Source organism: Anastrepha obliqua, chromosome 1, assembly GCF_027943255.1.
Source record: "Anastrepha obliqua isolate idAnaObli1 chromosome 1, idAnaObli1_1.0, whole genome shotgun sequence".
In the NCBI taxonomy this organism is placed as follows: Eukaryota; Metazoa; Arthropoda; class Insecta; order Diptera; family Tephritidae; genus Anastrepha; species Anastrepha obliqua.
The window spans coordinates 40,167,462-40,185,161 of NC_072892.1; the positions used below are offsets into that span (position 1 = coordinate 40,167,462).

The 17,700-nt window shown below is 35.7% G+C and overlaps 1 protein-coding gene across 1 annotated transcript in view; it reads right to left on the reverse strand.

Moving 5' to 3' along the window:
* Window positions 1-6,251: 6,251 nt before the first annotated feature.
* LOC129253363 (growth hormone-regulated TBC protein 1-A) overlaps window positions 6,252-17,700 on the reverse strand; it is a 28,494-nt gene continuing 17,045 nt past the window's right edge. The window contains exons 4-6 of the mRNA XM_054891710.1: window positions 12,912-13,094; window positions 7,181-7,293; window positions 6,252-7,101 (exon numbers count right to left, since the gene is read on the reverse strand). Coding sequence (XP_054747685.1) covers window positions 6,880-7,101; window positions 7,181-7,293; window positions 12,912-13,094 — 518 coding nt within the window. The 3' untranslated portion in view covers window positions 6,252-6,879. The remainder of the gene's footprint in view (window positions 7,102-7,180; window positions 7,294-12,911; window positions 13,095-17,700) is intronic.

The window sequence follows — 17,700 nt, forward strand, 5'->3', positions numbered from 1 at the left end:
CCGTGTTTAATCGTCTTTTTTGTGAACCTAGGATTTAGCGCTTGATTTTTTGGACGGCGTACAATAGTTTTCCCATCTAGTCCCATCCTATTTATTTTGGTTTCGTCGGTCCACAGTACGTTTTTCCAAAACTGAATAGATTTGTCTTTGTGGGCTTTTGCAAAGGCAAGTCGGTGTTTGATATGCCTTTTTGAGAGGAATAGTTTTTTTTCTGCTTATGCGACCAAACAGCTGGGCTTCGTTAAGTCGCCTTCCTACAAGCTTTCTGGACACCTGTAGACCAGATTCTTGGTTTATTTCAAGCATTATTTGTCGTGCCGACTTAAAAGGATATGCTTTGCTCTTGCGTATTATAGCTCTATCCACATTAACATCAGTTTTTCGCGGCTTTGGTTTTCGTTCCGTTTTTTTTTGCTTAGATAGGATTAATCTTTGTTAACTTATTAACTAAATTAAGAGCATTATAAACCATTTTCGAAGAGCACATCATCATTTGAGCTATTTCTGCATAGCTTTTTCCGTTTTGACTCATACGGTATAGGTATAAGAGCTCTTTACTCCGGCATGCATTGTTTTCCACGGCCCATTTTTAGTAATTACTTTAAAATTTTATTTAATAAACCAAAAATTATACTAAAAATAGCTGAAACAATATTAAAGTTTTACTCTCCGCTGCACAAGTTAAAATGTGCTATTTTTGTGTCCACTTCAAAACAGCAATAAGCATAAATAAAATATACAATAATATAACCCAAAAAATTCCATCGAAAAAAAAAGGTAAATTCCTCGCATAAATGTAAGCTTAATAACGGTAATAAATGTAAACAAACAAATTTATTTCATCAAAGCAGAGTTCGTACTAAAAACTTAACTTAAAATATAAGGTTCACATTTGTGCGATTTATCTGTACATGGCTGTATACAGAGATTTTATTAAAACGGTTTTTTTTCGAAATGAAATATTTCTAAATAACCTCTATAAACTAAACATCCAATCACGTATTATACTGTTTGTTCGAAATATTTCTATAAACATTTGAAATTACCAAAATTCTATTAACAGTAGAGTTTTTTACATTGACTTGGCACGAATTTGTAATCGGTCAAGGATTGTCATTCCGAAGTAATAAACAAAAAATGTGTTTTTAGAAAATTTTTAAGGCTGTTTGCTTAGATAAGACAGTATTTGAAAGAGAGCTGTGATAGCATATGGATGCCGGGCTCAATGCCACGGCTCGGCCAACTTATCTGTTCTACGTCGCAATGCAAGGTATAGTACTTTAACAGCTAAACTTCTTTTAAAGCGTTAGTTCGGTCAAAGTAGGAATATGCCTCAGTCATCTGAAACCCAATTTATTCGACCTACGCTCATAGACTCGAAAAAAAATCTTGCGTTTTGTCATTAATTCATTTATTCCATTCCATTCCATTTTCTCCTTAACCCCTTGGGTACGGATTTATTTGAAAAAATATTTGCATGTGGAACAGATTTAATTTTTGGTTTCTTGATGTAGCACTACATTTTACGTAAGAATTCATTTATTTTTACAATATTAGTGACATACAAACTGTAGTACTAAGATGACTTCGGGTAATTAGAATTGCAAAACCTAGGGCAAGCAAGTGCTTGACGTGTCTTAAATGTACTTAAAGGAATCATGCCTATGTATAATTTTGTTTGTGTTACTATTGATTGTTCAGCCCTAATGAGTTAAAATGCATTTCTAAAAACCTCGACTTGGACTTTGCTGTTCCTAGTTCTCAATTTTTGCTCAAACTTGATTCGTATTACTCATAAGTTTTATGTAAGTTCTAACCAGTAGGAATTAGTGCTAAGTCCAATGTAATCTGTTTATGTAATCTTTTTATGTAGCCAAAAACTTAATGTTTAAAGAATTTCTTCACTTAAGTCTCTTGCGGTGGCGTCGACTGATTTAAAAGCAATTGCTGGGCACATAACTTTAGTTAATATACAAATTATAACTTTCTCAATTCTTTTCGCGCTACTGATAAATTCAACTTCAGTACCCTTAGGTGTTGCAATTTGAGTAATTATTTCTACAACACGAACATATTCATGGTTATTACCAAAAGCCATCTATTTAACAGTGACAAAATGTGAAATGGTTTCTTTTTGAGATGGAAAGTTTACGATACAAGTAAACAACATCAAAAGAGTAGTTAGATATCTCTCAACAGTTCAAATAAACCGTATCAATCGTAACATTAGAAAGACTGTAACTTAGTATCTACAACCAACTCTCTTTTTACACGATTTTAAAATCCGTGTAGTTTTACACGAAATCACAAAACGAAAAATGTTTTTCTAAACAAAACATAGTGCCTAAAGGAATTTCTTATTATCATACGTAAAAATATTTCGTGTAAGAGCAATAAGTACATTTTAGAACTAACCAAGTTCAAATGTGCATAAAAGAGTAATCTTAAGGTCGCTCCTAGCTGTATTGTACAAGGTGGCGCAAAATAAGTCATCCAATTTCGTTTTTTTTACTGAATAAAAAAATTATTCTGAGCGATGGAAATCTTCATCTGACCTTTATATGATCGATTGTTTGCCTTTAGCTGGATAACAAGCATTGTACAAGGTGACGCAAAATTAAACATCGAATTTTGTTTTTGAATCGCTTTTTTTACTGAATAAAAAAATTAGTTTGAGTGATGGAAATCGCGGTTGTCGGTTTGTATACTGCAGCTCTCTAGTTTACAAGCGTCAAATATGACGCCATTTGCAAAAGTTATAAATTTCCTTATAGGGTGATTAGTTTTGAGCCACCTTGTATAGGGTTTTCCAATAACAGGTGTTACAGATGAATGGATTGCGCAATCGAGAGATGATTAACGATTTTTTATGGCCGCAATTGGATGGTACTGATCTGGTCAACATTTATTTTCAACAAGCCGCCGCTACGTGCAACACAAGCAACGAAACCATTGATATTTTATGGGAAAAGTTTCCGGACCGTGTTATATCTCGAAGAGGTGAAATCAATTGGCCACCGAGATCTTGTGATTTAACACCTTGTGACTTTTTTCTTTGCGACCACGTGAAAGAGAAGGTATACGCCAACAGCCCAGGGTCGACTCAAGACCTCGAAGGTGGAATTCGTGAGGCTATCGAGGATATAGAGCAGCCACTTTGCAATTCGGTTATGGAAAATTTCATGAATAGGATATTGTCCTGTAAGCGTGGTCGTGGTGGTCTTTTGCTTGATATTATTTGCCACTATGAACGGCACACTTTAATCTTTATAATGAAATAAACATCCGATCATTTATATTAAAAAATAGCATTTTTCTTTGAATATCAAAATACAATAACACCTCTCATATAAGCAACTCGAGAAAGCAAAAGAGACTTTGTTACAACGAAAAAACCGACAGAAGCCGTTAATAATCTGAGTAAAACATGGCAGATGTGCTGGATATATGTGAGATATCTACTTATGATAGCATTTTTGGTCCAGTCCGTAACAAAACGTCGACGCTTGTTATCAAGTAGCTATGAATAGAGGCAAATTAGATTTTTATTCCCAATTTCGATTTGAATTTTTTTTTTGTTTTGTACTTATGGATAGAAACAGTTTTTTTCTAATAGCGGTCGCCCCACGGCAGACAATTTCAAACTTGTGAGTGTATTTTTGCCATGAAAAAGGTCCTCATAAAAGAACCATCTGCCGTTCGGAGTCGGCTTAAAACTGTGGGTCCCTCCATTTGTGATACAACATTAAAACGCACGCCGCAAATAAGAGGAGCTCGGCCAAACACCTAACAGAAGTGTGCGCCCCAATTACTTATTGTTTTTTTTACTACTGGATCAAATTTCCACTCTACACTAATTGCCATTTTTTTATAATATTGGGAGGTTGAATTAGTTTTAAATGTGACACACAGATGGCGCTTTTTATCACTTTATCGCGTTGGCAATACTGAATATATATTCATGACAAAGCCTCATCCCTAGGCTTTGTTTATCAGTATCTGTCATTTCGCTGAAGTATAAACAACGCAGTGTTTTCGTGCTCCGAGTATGTCAACTTTCGTGCCGTCGAAACGCAATTTCCGGGAAGCTTTGCTTTTCTACTTCAATTTGAAAAAAAATACAGCCCAAGCCCGTGAATTGCTGCAGGAGGCCTACCCAGACCATACTCCGTCGATTTCAACATGTGAGTACTGGTTTCGAAGATTCAAAAGTGGTGATTTTCACACCGAAGACAAGGAGCGTCTTGGCCAGCCCAAAAAGTTCGAGGACGCGGAATTGGGGGAATTGGTAAACGAGGACTCGTGCCAAACCCAAGAAGAGCTTGCTGAATCATTGGGCGTTGATAAATCAACCGTTTGCAAGCGTCTAAAAGCGATGGGAATGATCCAAAAGCAAGGACATTGCGTCCCGTACGAGTTGAAGCTGCGCGACGTCGAACGGCGATTTTTTACGTGCGAATTGCTGATCGAGCGACAAAATCGAAAGGGTTTTTTGCATCGGGTGGTGACTGGCGCCGAAAAATGGATCCACTACGATAACCCAAAACGCAAAAACTCATAGGGTTTGCCCGGCCGCGCATCAACGTCGACGGCCAAGCAGAATATTCACGGCAAGAATCTCATGCTCTGCATTCGGTGGGATCAGGTCGGCGTCGTATATTTTGAGCTGCTCCAACCGGGCGAAACAATCACGGGGGATCGTTACCGACTGCAATTGATGCGTTTAAGCCGGACATTGAAAGAAAAACGGCCGGAAACGGTAAAAAGGCACGACAAGGTTATTTTGCAACATGACAACGCTCGGCCGCATGTTGCTCAACCTGTCAAAAAATACCTTGGAACGCTTGGCTGGGAAGTGTTACCCCACCCGCCGTATAGTCCAGACATAGCTCCCTCCGATTATCATTTGTTCCGGCATATGAGTCTCGATTTGGCGGACCAGCGGTTCTCCTCGTACGAGGCTACCAAAATATGGGTTGAGTCATGGATAGCCAAGCAGCGGCCAGAATTTTGGAGAAACGGCAACCGGAAATTGCCCAAAAGATGGGCGAAAGTTGTAGCTAGCGATGGTCAATACTTCGAATAAAATATTTTGTACCGTTTTTTCACAATAAAGCCCCAAATCTTTGAAAAAAACCTTTAAAACTAATTCAACCCCCCAATACAAAGGAATGGTTTTTGTTTTATAAATATTTATGTAATATGAATCTCATTATTACTTCTTTTGCAGAGTTTTTTTTTTTGAAAATATTTAGAGTTTTTTCATTTTACACGACTTTTGCGCATTTCTAAGGAACGTATCTACCTTGTAAGAAGAGAGTTGGGTGTACCTTTATTACACAAAAGCAGTCAAAATTATTGCATTGTGAAACATATATAACACATATAACGGAGCGGAGGTAACTGCAATTATTAATAAATACATTTATATTATATGTTACACAAAAATCCACATTGTGTCATTATATACATTATTGTTGTTCTAATTGAAATTAAAAAGCTGTCAAAAAGAGTTCTTTGGGCACAGGCGCTTTCTCAGCGGGCAAAACTCTAACAATTTTTTAGTCCAAATATAGACGTATTTGGCACTGTTGGAAAATGAATTTATGCCTCATCAAGGCTAGGGCCCTAATTTTTTAGCTGTCTTGAGCAGTCCATACTTAGCACACTTTGTACAAAACTAACTTTGAATCAATCACGAAATTCCATAATAACTTTTTCCTGCGCTTACTTACAAAGTCAATACATTCAACAATACTATCAGTACGAGTACTTCAAATACATTTAACCAACGAAATTAGTTGCATTCCGTTTGAGGACAAAACATTTAGTATATAAAATACCGGTAACCAACGTGAATGGAAGCTAACAATTAAGCTACTTAACAATAATTTAAGCATGAAAAATAATTTAATTGGTTGTAAAAAACGTTGTTATAGTTCTTACTTAATAAACGAAAACAGCGAAATTATCAACTATTTGTTACTTCACACGCGCATCTTAGCTTAAAACACATGCATACATAAAAATACAAACATTTTATGCCGCGGCAGACGCGTGATCTAGTGTATTTGTTCACCACGGGCAGGCACCAAGTGCTGGGTTCGAGGCCCACTTCGCACTTTGAGCATCATATAGCTTTTTTTAGCAGTGGTCACGCCTTGGTAGATAGAGGCAAACCTGCGAATGCATTTCTGTCACGAAAAAGCGACTCACAAAAATTCATCTTTTATTCGGAGGTGGCAGTAAACTGTAGGTCCCTCCATTTATGGAACAACAAATAAACGCTACGAATTGGAAGAGAAGCTCGGCATAAACAACTTTCCATGATGTATGCGCCAGTCTGCTAAGTATTATATTTACTAATTATAATAATAAAGCCTATAAGTATGTATACATTTATAACTTATTCTACTTTGTATAGTATTATTTTGGTAGTTCTGTTGCTTTTAATGCTTTTGTGTCTTCTTATGTTTACATGTATGTATATGTATAACTTGTATTATTGTAATTATTTGTTTGCGTTTATCTTCTTCTTTGTTTTTTTTTTTTTTTTTTTTTTGAAAGCAATTTCGTTCCTTTGTGGCCGCTATGCACTTCTTCTAAACTACTATATGAAACACTGGCTAGTTTCTAACATTTAGTATTGCTAACTATGTATTTAAGTCTGTCGTACTCCTATTTTCCTATAATTAGCTCGTGTTTATTGTACATTCATATGCATGTGTATTAGGTAGTTGTGTGTTTTCTCTAGTTATTCATTATGTGTTTTTTTTTAAGTAACTTAAGCCGCAAGTAATACATATTTGATAGGAGTTTTGCTTTTGTTCTACATATTCTCGGCACATAATTTTTATGTTTGCAAATTTCAGTTACTGTTTAAGTATTGTTGCGCCCTACGCACACTTTGCGTAATGCCTCCAGTTCACTGCGTTTCAAACGTATCTTGAACATGGCTTCTATAAAACTATGGCAGTTGGTAACAATGTCATCCTGCATCATGTTTTCACGAAATAAATTCGCTAATGCAGCGATATCATCGCAGCGGAGTATTGCTGTTTTGTGTGTTAGGAATAATGCTAATGCCACGCGAAAGACAATCTGTCGGCGAAGAGTAAAAGTTGGAAGTGAGTTTTATTAAAATTGATTAAGAAATAATTTGATGAATGTTGCCACCCACCTTATAACCCTCCGCAAAAACGCAGTCCCAAATACGCAGCACTGTTTCTACAGGAAGCACCTCAGCGAATATGCAAATGAACCATTTGCTCGCTATCACAGCATATGGTAAGCCTAAAAGAAGGACGGAAATTACTAAATTAACAATATGTATATATGAAGTATTTATATACAATATTATCATGATTCAATTATTAAAGGTTTGCTCACTTGTGACATTAGAATTTTGACACTCCCTTACAAAAGGTCGCATTTAAGAAGGGCGTAGAAAGTGGAAAAATTAAATACCTTCTTGGTAAAAATGGTAGCGAAAAACGTTTTCTTTTTACTTAAATTATAACTGGTACAAACAGAAATTGCCAGGAATGATATTAAAAAAAATGTTATTAAGTTAAACCCAGATTGATATTTAGTGAATTAATTTTTAAATTGAAAACTGATCACGAAGTTGGGAAGTTTTACCAATATGAAGATACCATACCTAAGCAGTATGGCCCTAATGAATTCCTTGCGCCTTGCTTTACTATGCTATGCCCACGTAAGTTTGGAGTTTTGACCCCCAAGTCGCGATTATTCATTCCTAACCACTTGACAAACTACCACGGGCATGAAACACCAAATGATAGAAAATGTTGTTTGTAATAGCAGAGGCTCCTCGACAGGCAATGGCACACCTCCGAGCGTATTTGTGCCATGAAAAAACTCCTCATAAAAAGCCATCTGCCATCAGGAGGCTATGATTAGTTACATATTGCTAAATGAGCTCTTGTTGGTAACTTATGTATCTTAAAAGTAACGTAGTAAGTACTTCCCCCACCTGTATTTGAAAGGCATTGGACTCAAATTGTCAAAACTTTCATCTTTCACGTTCATTGCCCCAAAAAGATGCTTTGTGATATCCTGATTTAAGCTGTATGTCAGTATGTTTTCCATATCGTCTTGGTTATTCACATACCGAGCAAGTGCTTATACACGCTTTTGAAAACGAAATGTTTTTCCTACAAATTTTACATTTCTTCCACTTTTGTTAAAAATTTCTAGAGTTAACAACCCAGTGTCTTGCTAAGGGAGCCGATTTGTCAAGAGGGAATGAGAAAGCTGCTTACTGAGCAAACCTTTTATTATTGAATCATGCAATATTATAATATATACATATACAGTTTGTCAAGAATATATTTGCATATTGAAGAAAAATTTTAAATTTTAGCTTTGATCGAGAATTCCAACAACAAATAAAAAAGCAAACAAAAAATGTATACACTATTCCATTACTGTACTTGTCTGCGACTATTGAGCGCCAACAGTTTTAAAGGGGGGGTAACGTTTTTGAATTTTTTTTTTTGCATTTTTTTTTTTATTTGATTTTTTAAATGAAGAACCTTTCAAGAATATTCTGTGAAAATTTTAGATGAATCGGAGCAAAACCTACAAAGATACAGCCATGTAAGTGTTGCTACCTACCTGGCTCAACCGCGTTTAGCGTTAGCGTTAAAGCGTTTTTCCCACAACTTACGTTTTCAAAGTCGGTGCCCCTCATAACTTTGAAACTACTGCACCGATCCTTTTGAAATTTTGAACACTTTTTCTGTAGATGTTTTACAAGGTAACGCCGAAGAATTTTTTTCGAATTTGTTGATACTTTTGTTTTTACGGTAACTATTGTAATTCACCGATTTTTTACGCGAAAATCGTGTTTTTGACTTTAACGTGTTCCCAAAAATCGAAAAATTTTTAATTTCAAAAAACCCTCTCGGCGTTACCCGGAGAAAACGATTATCTAACGAAATAACTTTGGTTTTTTGATTTCAGATGATTTAACACCGAGTTATGAGGGGCACCGCAAAACTACTTTTTTTGAGATGCGTCCGAATAATTTCTGCCATTGCCGTATTTTTAAATATTTTTGGATGAAAATTTCACAAAATATACTTCAAATGCTATAGTTTTATGTAGTAAAAGATTTGACGAATAAATTTTAACTGTGTCATCAAAAAAAATCATAAAAATGTGCCTTTTTCCATGAATTAACGTTACCCCCCCCCCCCCCTTAAATAAATACACACATTACAAAAACAACAACAAAAAAAGATTTTTACTCTATTTAAAAAGTGTCAAAAAAATCTTTGCATAACTGATGAAACCAACAAAAAATGCAGTTATTTTCCGCGAAATTCATTCATTTCAGTTTTTTTGCAAATGGTATGGAATGTGAAAGGGGTAAGAAATTATTTAGTTATAAAGTGATTGCCTTCAGTGCTACAAGTGATCTCAGATTTGAATAAAAAAAAATGCCAGAAAAACGAATTTCAAAAAATATTCAATCAGTGTCTTTCAATCACTACAGAGACAAATCACCCAGAAAAATCGCCGATATGTTCTCACTCAAAATTAGAACTGTATATAACATCATAAACCGTGCAGACTCGAGTTGAAAGGATCTACAGGCAGGCCAAAAAAAGTAGCACAGCGAATTGCACATAAAATTATTAAAACTATTTATAATAGCCCGCAAAGCAGTACAAGAGGATTAGCTCTTCAAGTGGAAAAAGACTACGGGTTAAGAGTTTCTCATGAAACTGTTCGAAAAGTGTTGCAAAAACACAAATATTCTTCAAAAGTGGCTGGGAAAAAACCCCTGATATCAGCACAAAACGATGATAAAAGATTGCGATTTGCCACCGAGCACATAATACTTCCCACAGAGTACTGGGATGACGTTATTTTATCAGATGAGACGAAAATGATGCTCTATTACCACATATGTATATAGTATTACCTCTCACAGCATTATAAAATAAAAATATTATCCCTACCGTAAAGTTTGGAAAACTGTCAGTAATGGTTTGCGTTTGTATATCAACAAAGGGAGTGGGTGAAATCAAAATTTTGGACGAAAGAATGACCCAGGAAGTATATCTTGATATTTTAAAAAACAAATTGACTTCCAGTATTAGAAAATTCGGCTTTGTTGACCCGGAAAATTCGAACAAATTTAAATACAAATACTACAAAGATAAAGATAAATCATATTTATGCAGGTCCTGGTTACTCTACAACTGCACCAAAGTTATTGATACTCCCGCCCAAAGTCCCGACATTAACCCAATCGAAAATTTGTGGGTTCATTTAAAAAGAAAAGTAGGAAAAAGATCGCCAACTAATAAAACTGAATTAATAAGATTCATCAGAGAAGAGTGGGAAAAAATACCATTGGAATATGATATTCCGAAACTAATTAAATCAATTCGAAGTCGTCTTCAGGCGGTAATTGATACCCAGGGGGGACATACAAAACATTAACCCCAAAAGACCAAAAATTCAACCAAACTTGATTTTCAACCAACTGTGCAAACATTTTTTTGACAGCAGAGAAATTGAACTGTTTTTATGTTTTAGTATACATTAGCATATAGGTAGGTATATAATTGGCGCGTACACTCTCTCTGGGTGTTCGGCCGAGCTCCTCCTCCCATTTGTGGCGTGCGTCTTGATGTTGTTCCACAAGTGGAGGAATCTACAGCTTCAAGCCGACTCCGAACGGCAAGTATTGTTTTTGAGGAGCTTTTTCATGGCAGAAATACACTTGAAGGATTGCCATTGTCTGCCGAAGGGCGATCGCTATTAGAAAAAACTTTTTCTTCATTTTGGTGTTTCACCGAGATTCGAACCTACGTTCTCTCTGAATTCCCAATGGTAGTTACGCGCCAACCCATTCGGCTACGGCGGGCGCCCTACTATAGTATCCGTCGTATATTCACGCCGGACTTGGAAGGCAACTCGAGCACTATATCTACAATAGGTGGTGGTCGATTCTCTATCTCTCTGCCTCTTCATCTATCAATCTATTGATTCTTTAACACTATATCAACAATAGGTGATTGTGTTGTTGTAGTTGTTGCAGCAGTTAATAAAGCCCTGCTGGTACGTTGTAGTCGTCTACCTCATCTAACGGTAGGCCCAAGAAAACATGCTGTTTCGAAGGGGTGGGTCCAAAGAAAAAGGGGTGTTAGGTGGGTGGGTTTAAGGGCTACGTGAAATATGTGGTGGTTGACAGGATTTAGGTATATGTAGAAAGCAACAAGCTCGCTCAGGTCTAAAAGTACGGGTAGTAAAGCTGAAGGGTTGGAATGTTATTTGTGAAACTATCTCCTTTGAAGCTGACATACTTTTTTAGATTTTTAATAAAATTTATTTAAAACTATAAAAAACATATTTTATCTAGGCCTTGGTAATAGTAGCCGGTTTCAGCACTGCACATTTTCAATTGATTCTCTACCCTTCTTCCTTAATTTAAACGATTATAATTCAAAAGTGACCTTTAGTATTTTTCATTGCTATACATTTGTTTATCTGGAAATATTCCACAGGGCAATGAACCGATTTTACTGATACTTTATATTTCTTTTTGGCTAAAAAATCGATTTCGCAAACTTTTTTGACCGCCACTCACATTTCTGAATTATTACTTTTATATTCTACCGACATCCGCCTCTGCGTACTTGAATGGTTCGGTTTTACCCGACCAAAAGGTCGGTTCGAGGGGTCGTTTCCACGACAGTCGGTTCCACGTGACAGGAACGACCCGGATTTATATCCGGCCAAGAACTGTCACTCCAGCAGCATTCCCAGTATATGTATGGGGAATGTTTATGCTGCTAAAACAACATCCACCGTATTGTTTCGAATTGGTACCTGAAACATTTGACCACCAACTGAAGTTTTATTGCCATAGTAGCAGCAAGGATCTCCGAAAATTGCATGTAAATCAATCTTTCGAGCTGGCATTTCTAATCTGTGTCCCAAGTAACGGGCAGTATAGATTCTAATTTGAGATAAACCCGAAATATCGATTTTACATCACTAGAATGGCACACACCTTCTCCGGCCCAAGTTCATCTGCCAGCAAATTTTCATGCATCCAAAATATTAGAAATTTTGTTTAACCGGGAAGCGGTACCCACCTGCAGAAATGATCTGATTACTGTTGTTGTTGTTTTCATAACAGTATAAAATATCCACTATAAACATTTAGCGTATAAAACTGGAGCTGTTATTTGTTGGATCAAACATTTTACTTCAATGCGATCAGCGAAAGCTTCCTCAAAATCATACGATTTTGATTATTCGCATAAAGCAGCGTGCGATTGATGAAATGAATTGAGGAAGAGGGAGAGCAATCTGAGGCATCTAGCGCTGATATACGAACTCGCACTGTAAATGGACCAGTTACAAGTTCCGAATGCACTGATTATGGTCGCACAAAATGGCATGCACCCAGCAGCAATCTTACTTCAGCAGTCGCGGTTCTAAGCTATGGCCAATATAAAGTGATAGTATTTTGCTGGATATAAATCCGGGGCGCTCCAGTAATGTAGAACCGATTGCCGGGCAACTAGGTGTGCGTGGTGGGCTAAACTGTAGCGCATCAAAATGCCACAATCGGGACTGTTGTGAGATGCCTTCTGAATGCTTGCAAATATCAATATAACAGTGAAAAGCTTATGACCTCAGACAAGAAAGATAAAATAATGGCATATAAGCTATTAGTGGGGCAATGCTTGCGCATTGATAAGCCCAGTAAACACCTGCTGGACAGATACAAAAAAAAATATTTCAGCATTTTTAGGTCGGTCTTCTCACGGTAGAATATGGAATTTCCTCTACCAAATATGGGATTAAATATTTGTGTCAACATTGATTAGTATTATAAACTAAAAATATATTATTTTTACCTAAATTTTCTATGTGTCGATTAACTTGCGGCGCTCGTCGGATAATCATCTCCTTGAATACTGCCAAGTCCCTTAGTAAGTTCGCCATATTCTTTGTATGATACTGCGGCACAATGCTCTCGACAATATGCTTCAATAACCAAAACGATTTCTCTTCATCGTCTGTGACAATCAAGAGCAGACCTATGGAAAATTAAAAGTAATTATTAGATAAAACCAAATTAAATTTCGCGTGATTGTGTATTAGAAGGAAAGAAGAAGAGTTGAAGGAATTGTAAATTCAAGATTTTACTTATGTAGATATATAAATAAATTAATTAGATAATAATTTCCCACTACTTAACATTTGCTTGCACCTCTAATTGGTTTGTATAAGTACAGTATTGTGCAAAATATAAGTAAATTTTTCCTACTGCCTTACTGCTACGTGATTAAGATTATATGTGGATCTAGGAGAAAAAAGATTTTGTAATATTTAGGCTATTTTAAAGACATTTTAAATTAAATCTTTTATTTAATCGTTATTTTAAACTTTTTTATTTGATTGATATGTGTGTGTGTGTGACAATTTTAAACACTTTGCTGAAAATATATGTACATTGTATTTCTTATTAATTTAACATTTTTTCTCAATTCGAGCCAGATCAAACGATATATAAATTTATTTCAGCTTATAGTGACCTCAGCGCCTTAAGTTAGGTTAGGTTGACCTGGCTGGCTGAAAGCCATTACATAGACCTATTGGTCCTTAGTGGTACCAGATGGAGCATGACCCTTACGTTTCCTTGCAGTAGGCTTCTTGTAGTAAGTCTGCGTCTTTTACGAATCTAAGTATGCTCTGAAGCTCTAACCCCGAGAGATATTCCAACCTCTCATATTGTAAAGCTCCTAAACATTTCATTCGGGTACATAGAAGGTGCTCTAGAATTTCCCTCCCTTCTATTTCATTGCAAAATCTGCAGCTGTCCCATCTTGTATGCGTGTGCCGCTAACAAATTGTGCCCTGTCAGTATACCTACGATAGTTCTGCTGTCCTTTCTAGACAGGGCTAGTGCGAATCTGGCGTATTAATCTGCATTCTGTGTACACATGATTTTCGCGGTTTTGCAAGTGGCTGGATTATTCAACCGCCTGTCTATCCGTATTTTCATATCCGCAGCGATGTTCGTATTTAAAAGCCTCAGCGCCTTATTTGGGTAAGTTTTTCGGTAAGTTATTCTTTCAATATAATATTATTCAAAATATTAACTGATTCAATGGAGATTATATAAAGGGGTTTTCAATTGGCGCGGTTCGATTTTGGCGCCCTGTGGCAGCCATTTTGTTTTGGTGACATCTGTCAAATCTTTTGTTTATTATTCAGTTGTTTATGCCAAATCATCATGGCAAGTTACACGATTGAACAGTACGTTCAAATGATAAAACTTTATTATCAAAATGAGTGTTCATTAACGCAAACGTTGCGCGTATTGCGCCCATTTTTCAGTAGACGTGGTGGCCCTTCCAATTTCTTATGGCCCATATTGAACCATATGGACCTAGACGACATGTGGTTCCAGCAGGACTGCGCTACGTGCCACACAGCAAACGCCATTTTATTCCATTTCAACATCTACCCGCCCTTATTGAAAAACCCTTTATAATGGAGATTTTACAACTAACGCATTCCCAAGACTACCTAACGGGCTAAAAAAAAAACCTGAGAAATAAAATTACCAATTTTTGTTTAGCGGCTCAAAATATTCAAAAGTTCCAAAATATCGATCAACCATTTGAGCAGTTCAGTAATGAACATATATTATTTTGAGCAAGTATACAGCTATTCGTACTAATCGATGCCTGGATAACTAGACCTCTAATATGTATGATATATAGTGAAGCCAGTTTAGACTGCACTAACGAGCATTCCCAATATCCTAATAAATTCCACGCCACCTACTTACTTTTTATTTGACCTATGCTGAAAATTTCAAGTCGCTAGATCACCTGAAAGTTAGTTTAAAGTCGACTGCTAAGGTGTGTACACAATAAACAAGAACACAACCCTTAAACATTAAACAATAAAAATGTTGAAGGGAGTAAATTCGTTTATTAATTTTTTGGTTTGTGCTCAGCAGTCGAGATCTTTTGCGGCTTTTGAAAATAGCATAACTTTATAAGTTCAGTTGGGAATTGTAGACATGTTTATTTATTAAGAGCGTAAAATAATAAACTGCGCGGTGGCTCGTTTAAAAGAATTTGCTTTTCTAATATGCAGAAAAAAGGAGAATGGTGGAATTAAAGACAAAAAAAAAAGTGGAATAGAGCAATGCCAACGACAATCGGGTCTACGTCACCAGAACGTCCTGACAATATATTTTGGTCAAGAGTTATCACTCCAGCCAACTGCCCGTCAATAATAGAATTTTGGAGTATTTTATGCTGTTAGAAAGAAAAAAAACAAAATTCTAATTCACACTTGATTTTACTAAAATTGAATGTGCTATTAAACTACATCGGCAGAAGTTTTCTAACGAATCTGATTAAAAAGTTAAAATTTTAATGGCAATTTCTTGAAATTCGTTAAATTTTTAAGAATTTTGTACAAAGTTTTGAACTTTGATTTATTAGGTTTTTCCTATACCTAAATGAACCAAGGCGCATTTATTAAAGGTGGTGGCACAAGACCAAAACACTGTTCTGTACGTTTGATTGTCAAAGCAAATTATTGGGAAACTATATTATATTAGAAAACAAATAATGAATTCGCCTTGTTTCATTCTGAGCTGTCAGCCACATGGACAAGGCGAAAGAAAAAAAAAAACAAATCAGCTGATTTGCCGATACCACCTTTAATAGATTCGCCTTGAAATGAAAATTATTATTTTTTAAAATTAACTAAAAAATCTAAAGTTACTTAATTATGAGAGCACAAGTGTATATTTCAAATAAATTTTTAAAGTGGTGCCATGGTATCATAACGTGTGCCAATAAAGTAGCTAGACAAATTTTGATTAAAAATAAAAAACCATACTACTGTTCAAAATTATTTAATTTTTTTTATTTATAAAACATATGATTGTTACACAAAAAAAGCATTACTTGTATAGTTCTAAAGGACCATGGTCTTCTATTTTCCGAAGCTTTGATTTGATACCTCCAATCATCTTTTGGACGACGTTTATGTCCACTTTCCTTGCACATAATTTGATCCTGTTCTTCAGCTGTTGATTTGATTTAGCTTCCCAGCCATCTTCGTACGCTTTCTGGCAAAGTAGAGTCCAAAAATTTTCAATTGGTCTGGCCTTTGGGATGTTTGGTGGGTTAGCACATTTCGGAACAAATTTTATATTATTTTCTGACATCCACTCTAAGGTCTTTTTAGCATAATGACTACTTGCTAAGTCAGGCCAAAAGATGTAATTACCATCAGAATGCTCGGATTTGATAAATTTTTTAAGTTTTGTAAGGCATTTTTGAATGTAAATGTCACTTCTTATGGCAGGAGCTGTGGAATCTTGAAGATAAAGTTGAGAGAGTCCTTTGGAAGATATGGCAGCCCAAACTAAAACTTTCGGTTCAAATTTAGCTTTAGGAGCAAACTTAATATTATCAGGAGTATTCTCTATGTTGTTTGTATAAAATCCACAGTTTTGGTCTCCGTTATTCCAAGCAAACGTAAAATATTTCTCATCATCGAGAATCACCTCAACATCGCCAACAAAATAGCTACGGCGGAGCAATCTACATTTCTTTGGTATTTCTTCTAGTTGTTTATCACTATATTTTGGAACCGTTACCCTTTTGTGATAATTAATACCACTTTTCAACAAATTTTGACGTACAGTCTCTTTAGAAATACCAAACTTTCGACCTAACTTGCGGTTTGATGCACCTTTTTTGTCAATAGCAGCTTTTTGCAGTTTTTTTAATTGTTTTGCGTTCAGAACTTTTGGGCGACCTGATTTTTTCACTCCTGAGGGAGCTATCCCACTATCAAAACGTTTAAAAATTGAATAAATTGTTGAACGTGCAATATTTTCCAGAAGAAAGTGTTGCAAAACCTCTTTTTTTGAATGCTGTCCAAGCATGTCATAAATGCGTTGACGTAAATGGTCTTGGTTTGCGACCTTCATGATAAAAAATTAATTTAAATAATTTTTTAATTAAAGGCCATAAACTAATAAATAATTTAAGGATTAAATGAAAAAGATATTATTCACCACTCTTAGGTTCTAATAAAAAGGAATTTGTCCAGCTACTTTATTGGCACACGTTATTAAATTGAGAATAGCGATAAGGCAAATAAAAATCTGAAGTTACAAAGACCAGATGCCCTAACAGGACGAGTAAAATTGTTCGCTACAAAAATGCAATAAGTTTTTGTGTCAATAATCCTATTTTTACTAGCTATAAAATTGTATTTATAATATAGTATTCCCTATATGAAAATTAAGATACAATTATAAAAAAATCAATAATTATCATTAAAGAAAAGAAAAAAAATGTTTTTTTCTGAAACTCCGTCCATTAAGGTTTACACAGCTATTGAAGACCACTTTTGCTTTATTTTCTAGTCTTGAAAGCGTTTATTCACTTTCTTTTTTACCTTCATTTGGCTTTTAACAAGAGTCCAGTATTTTTCAGCTAACCTTAAGTGTGGGCAATTGGATTGCTTTGCTCCTCTGGATAACAAAATAACCCCTTATTTTTAGTCCACGGCAAGAACGATTTGCTGTAGTGTCATGAAGAAAAGTTAGACCAAAAGCACGGAGAAACTTTACAGGGTTTGATTGAAAAGTAATGAGTC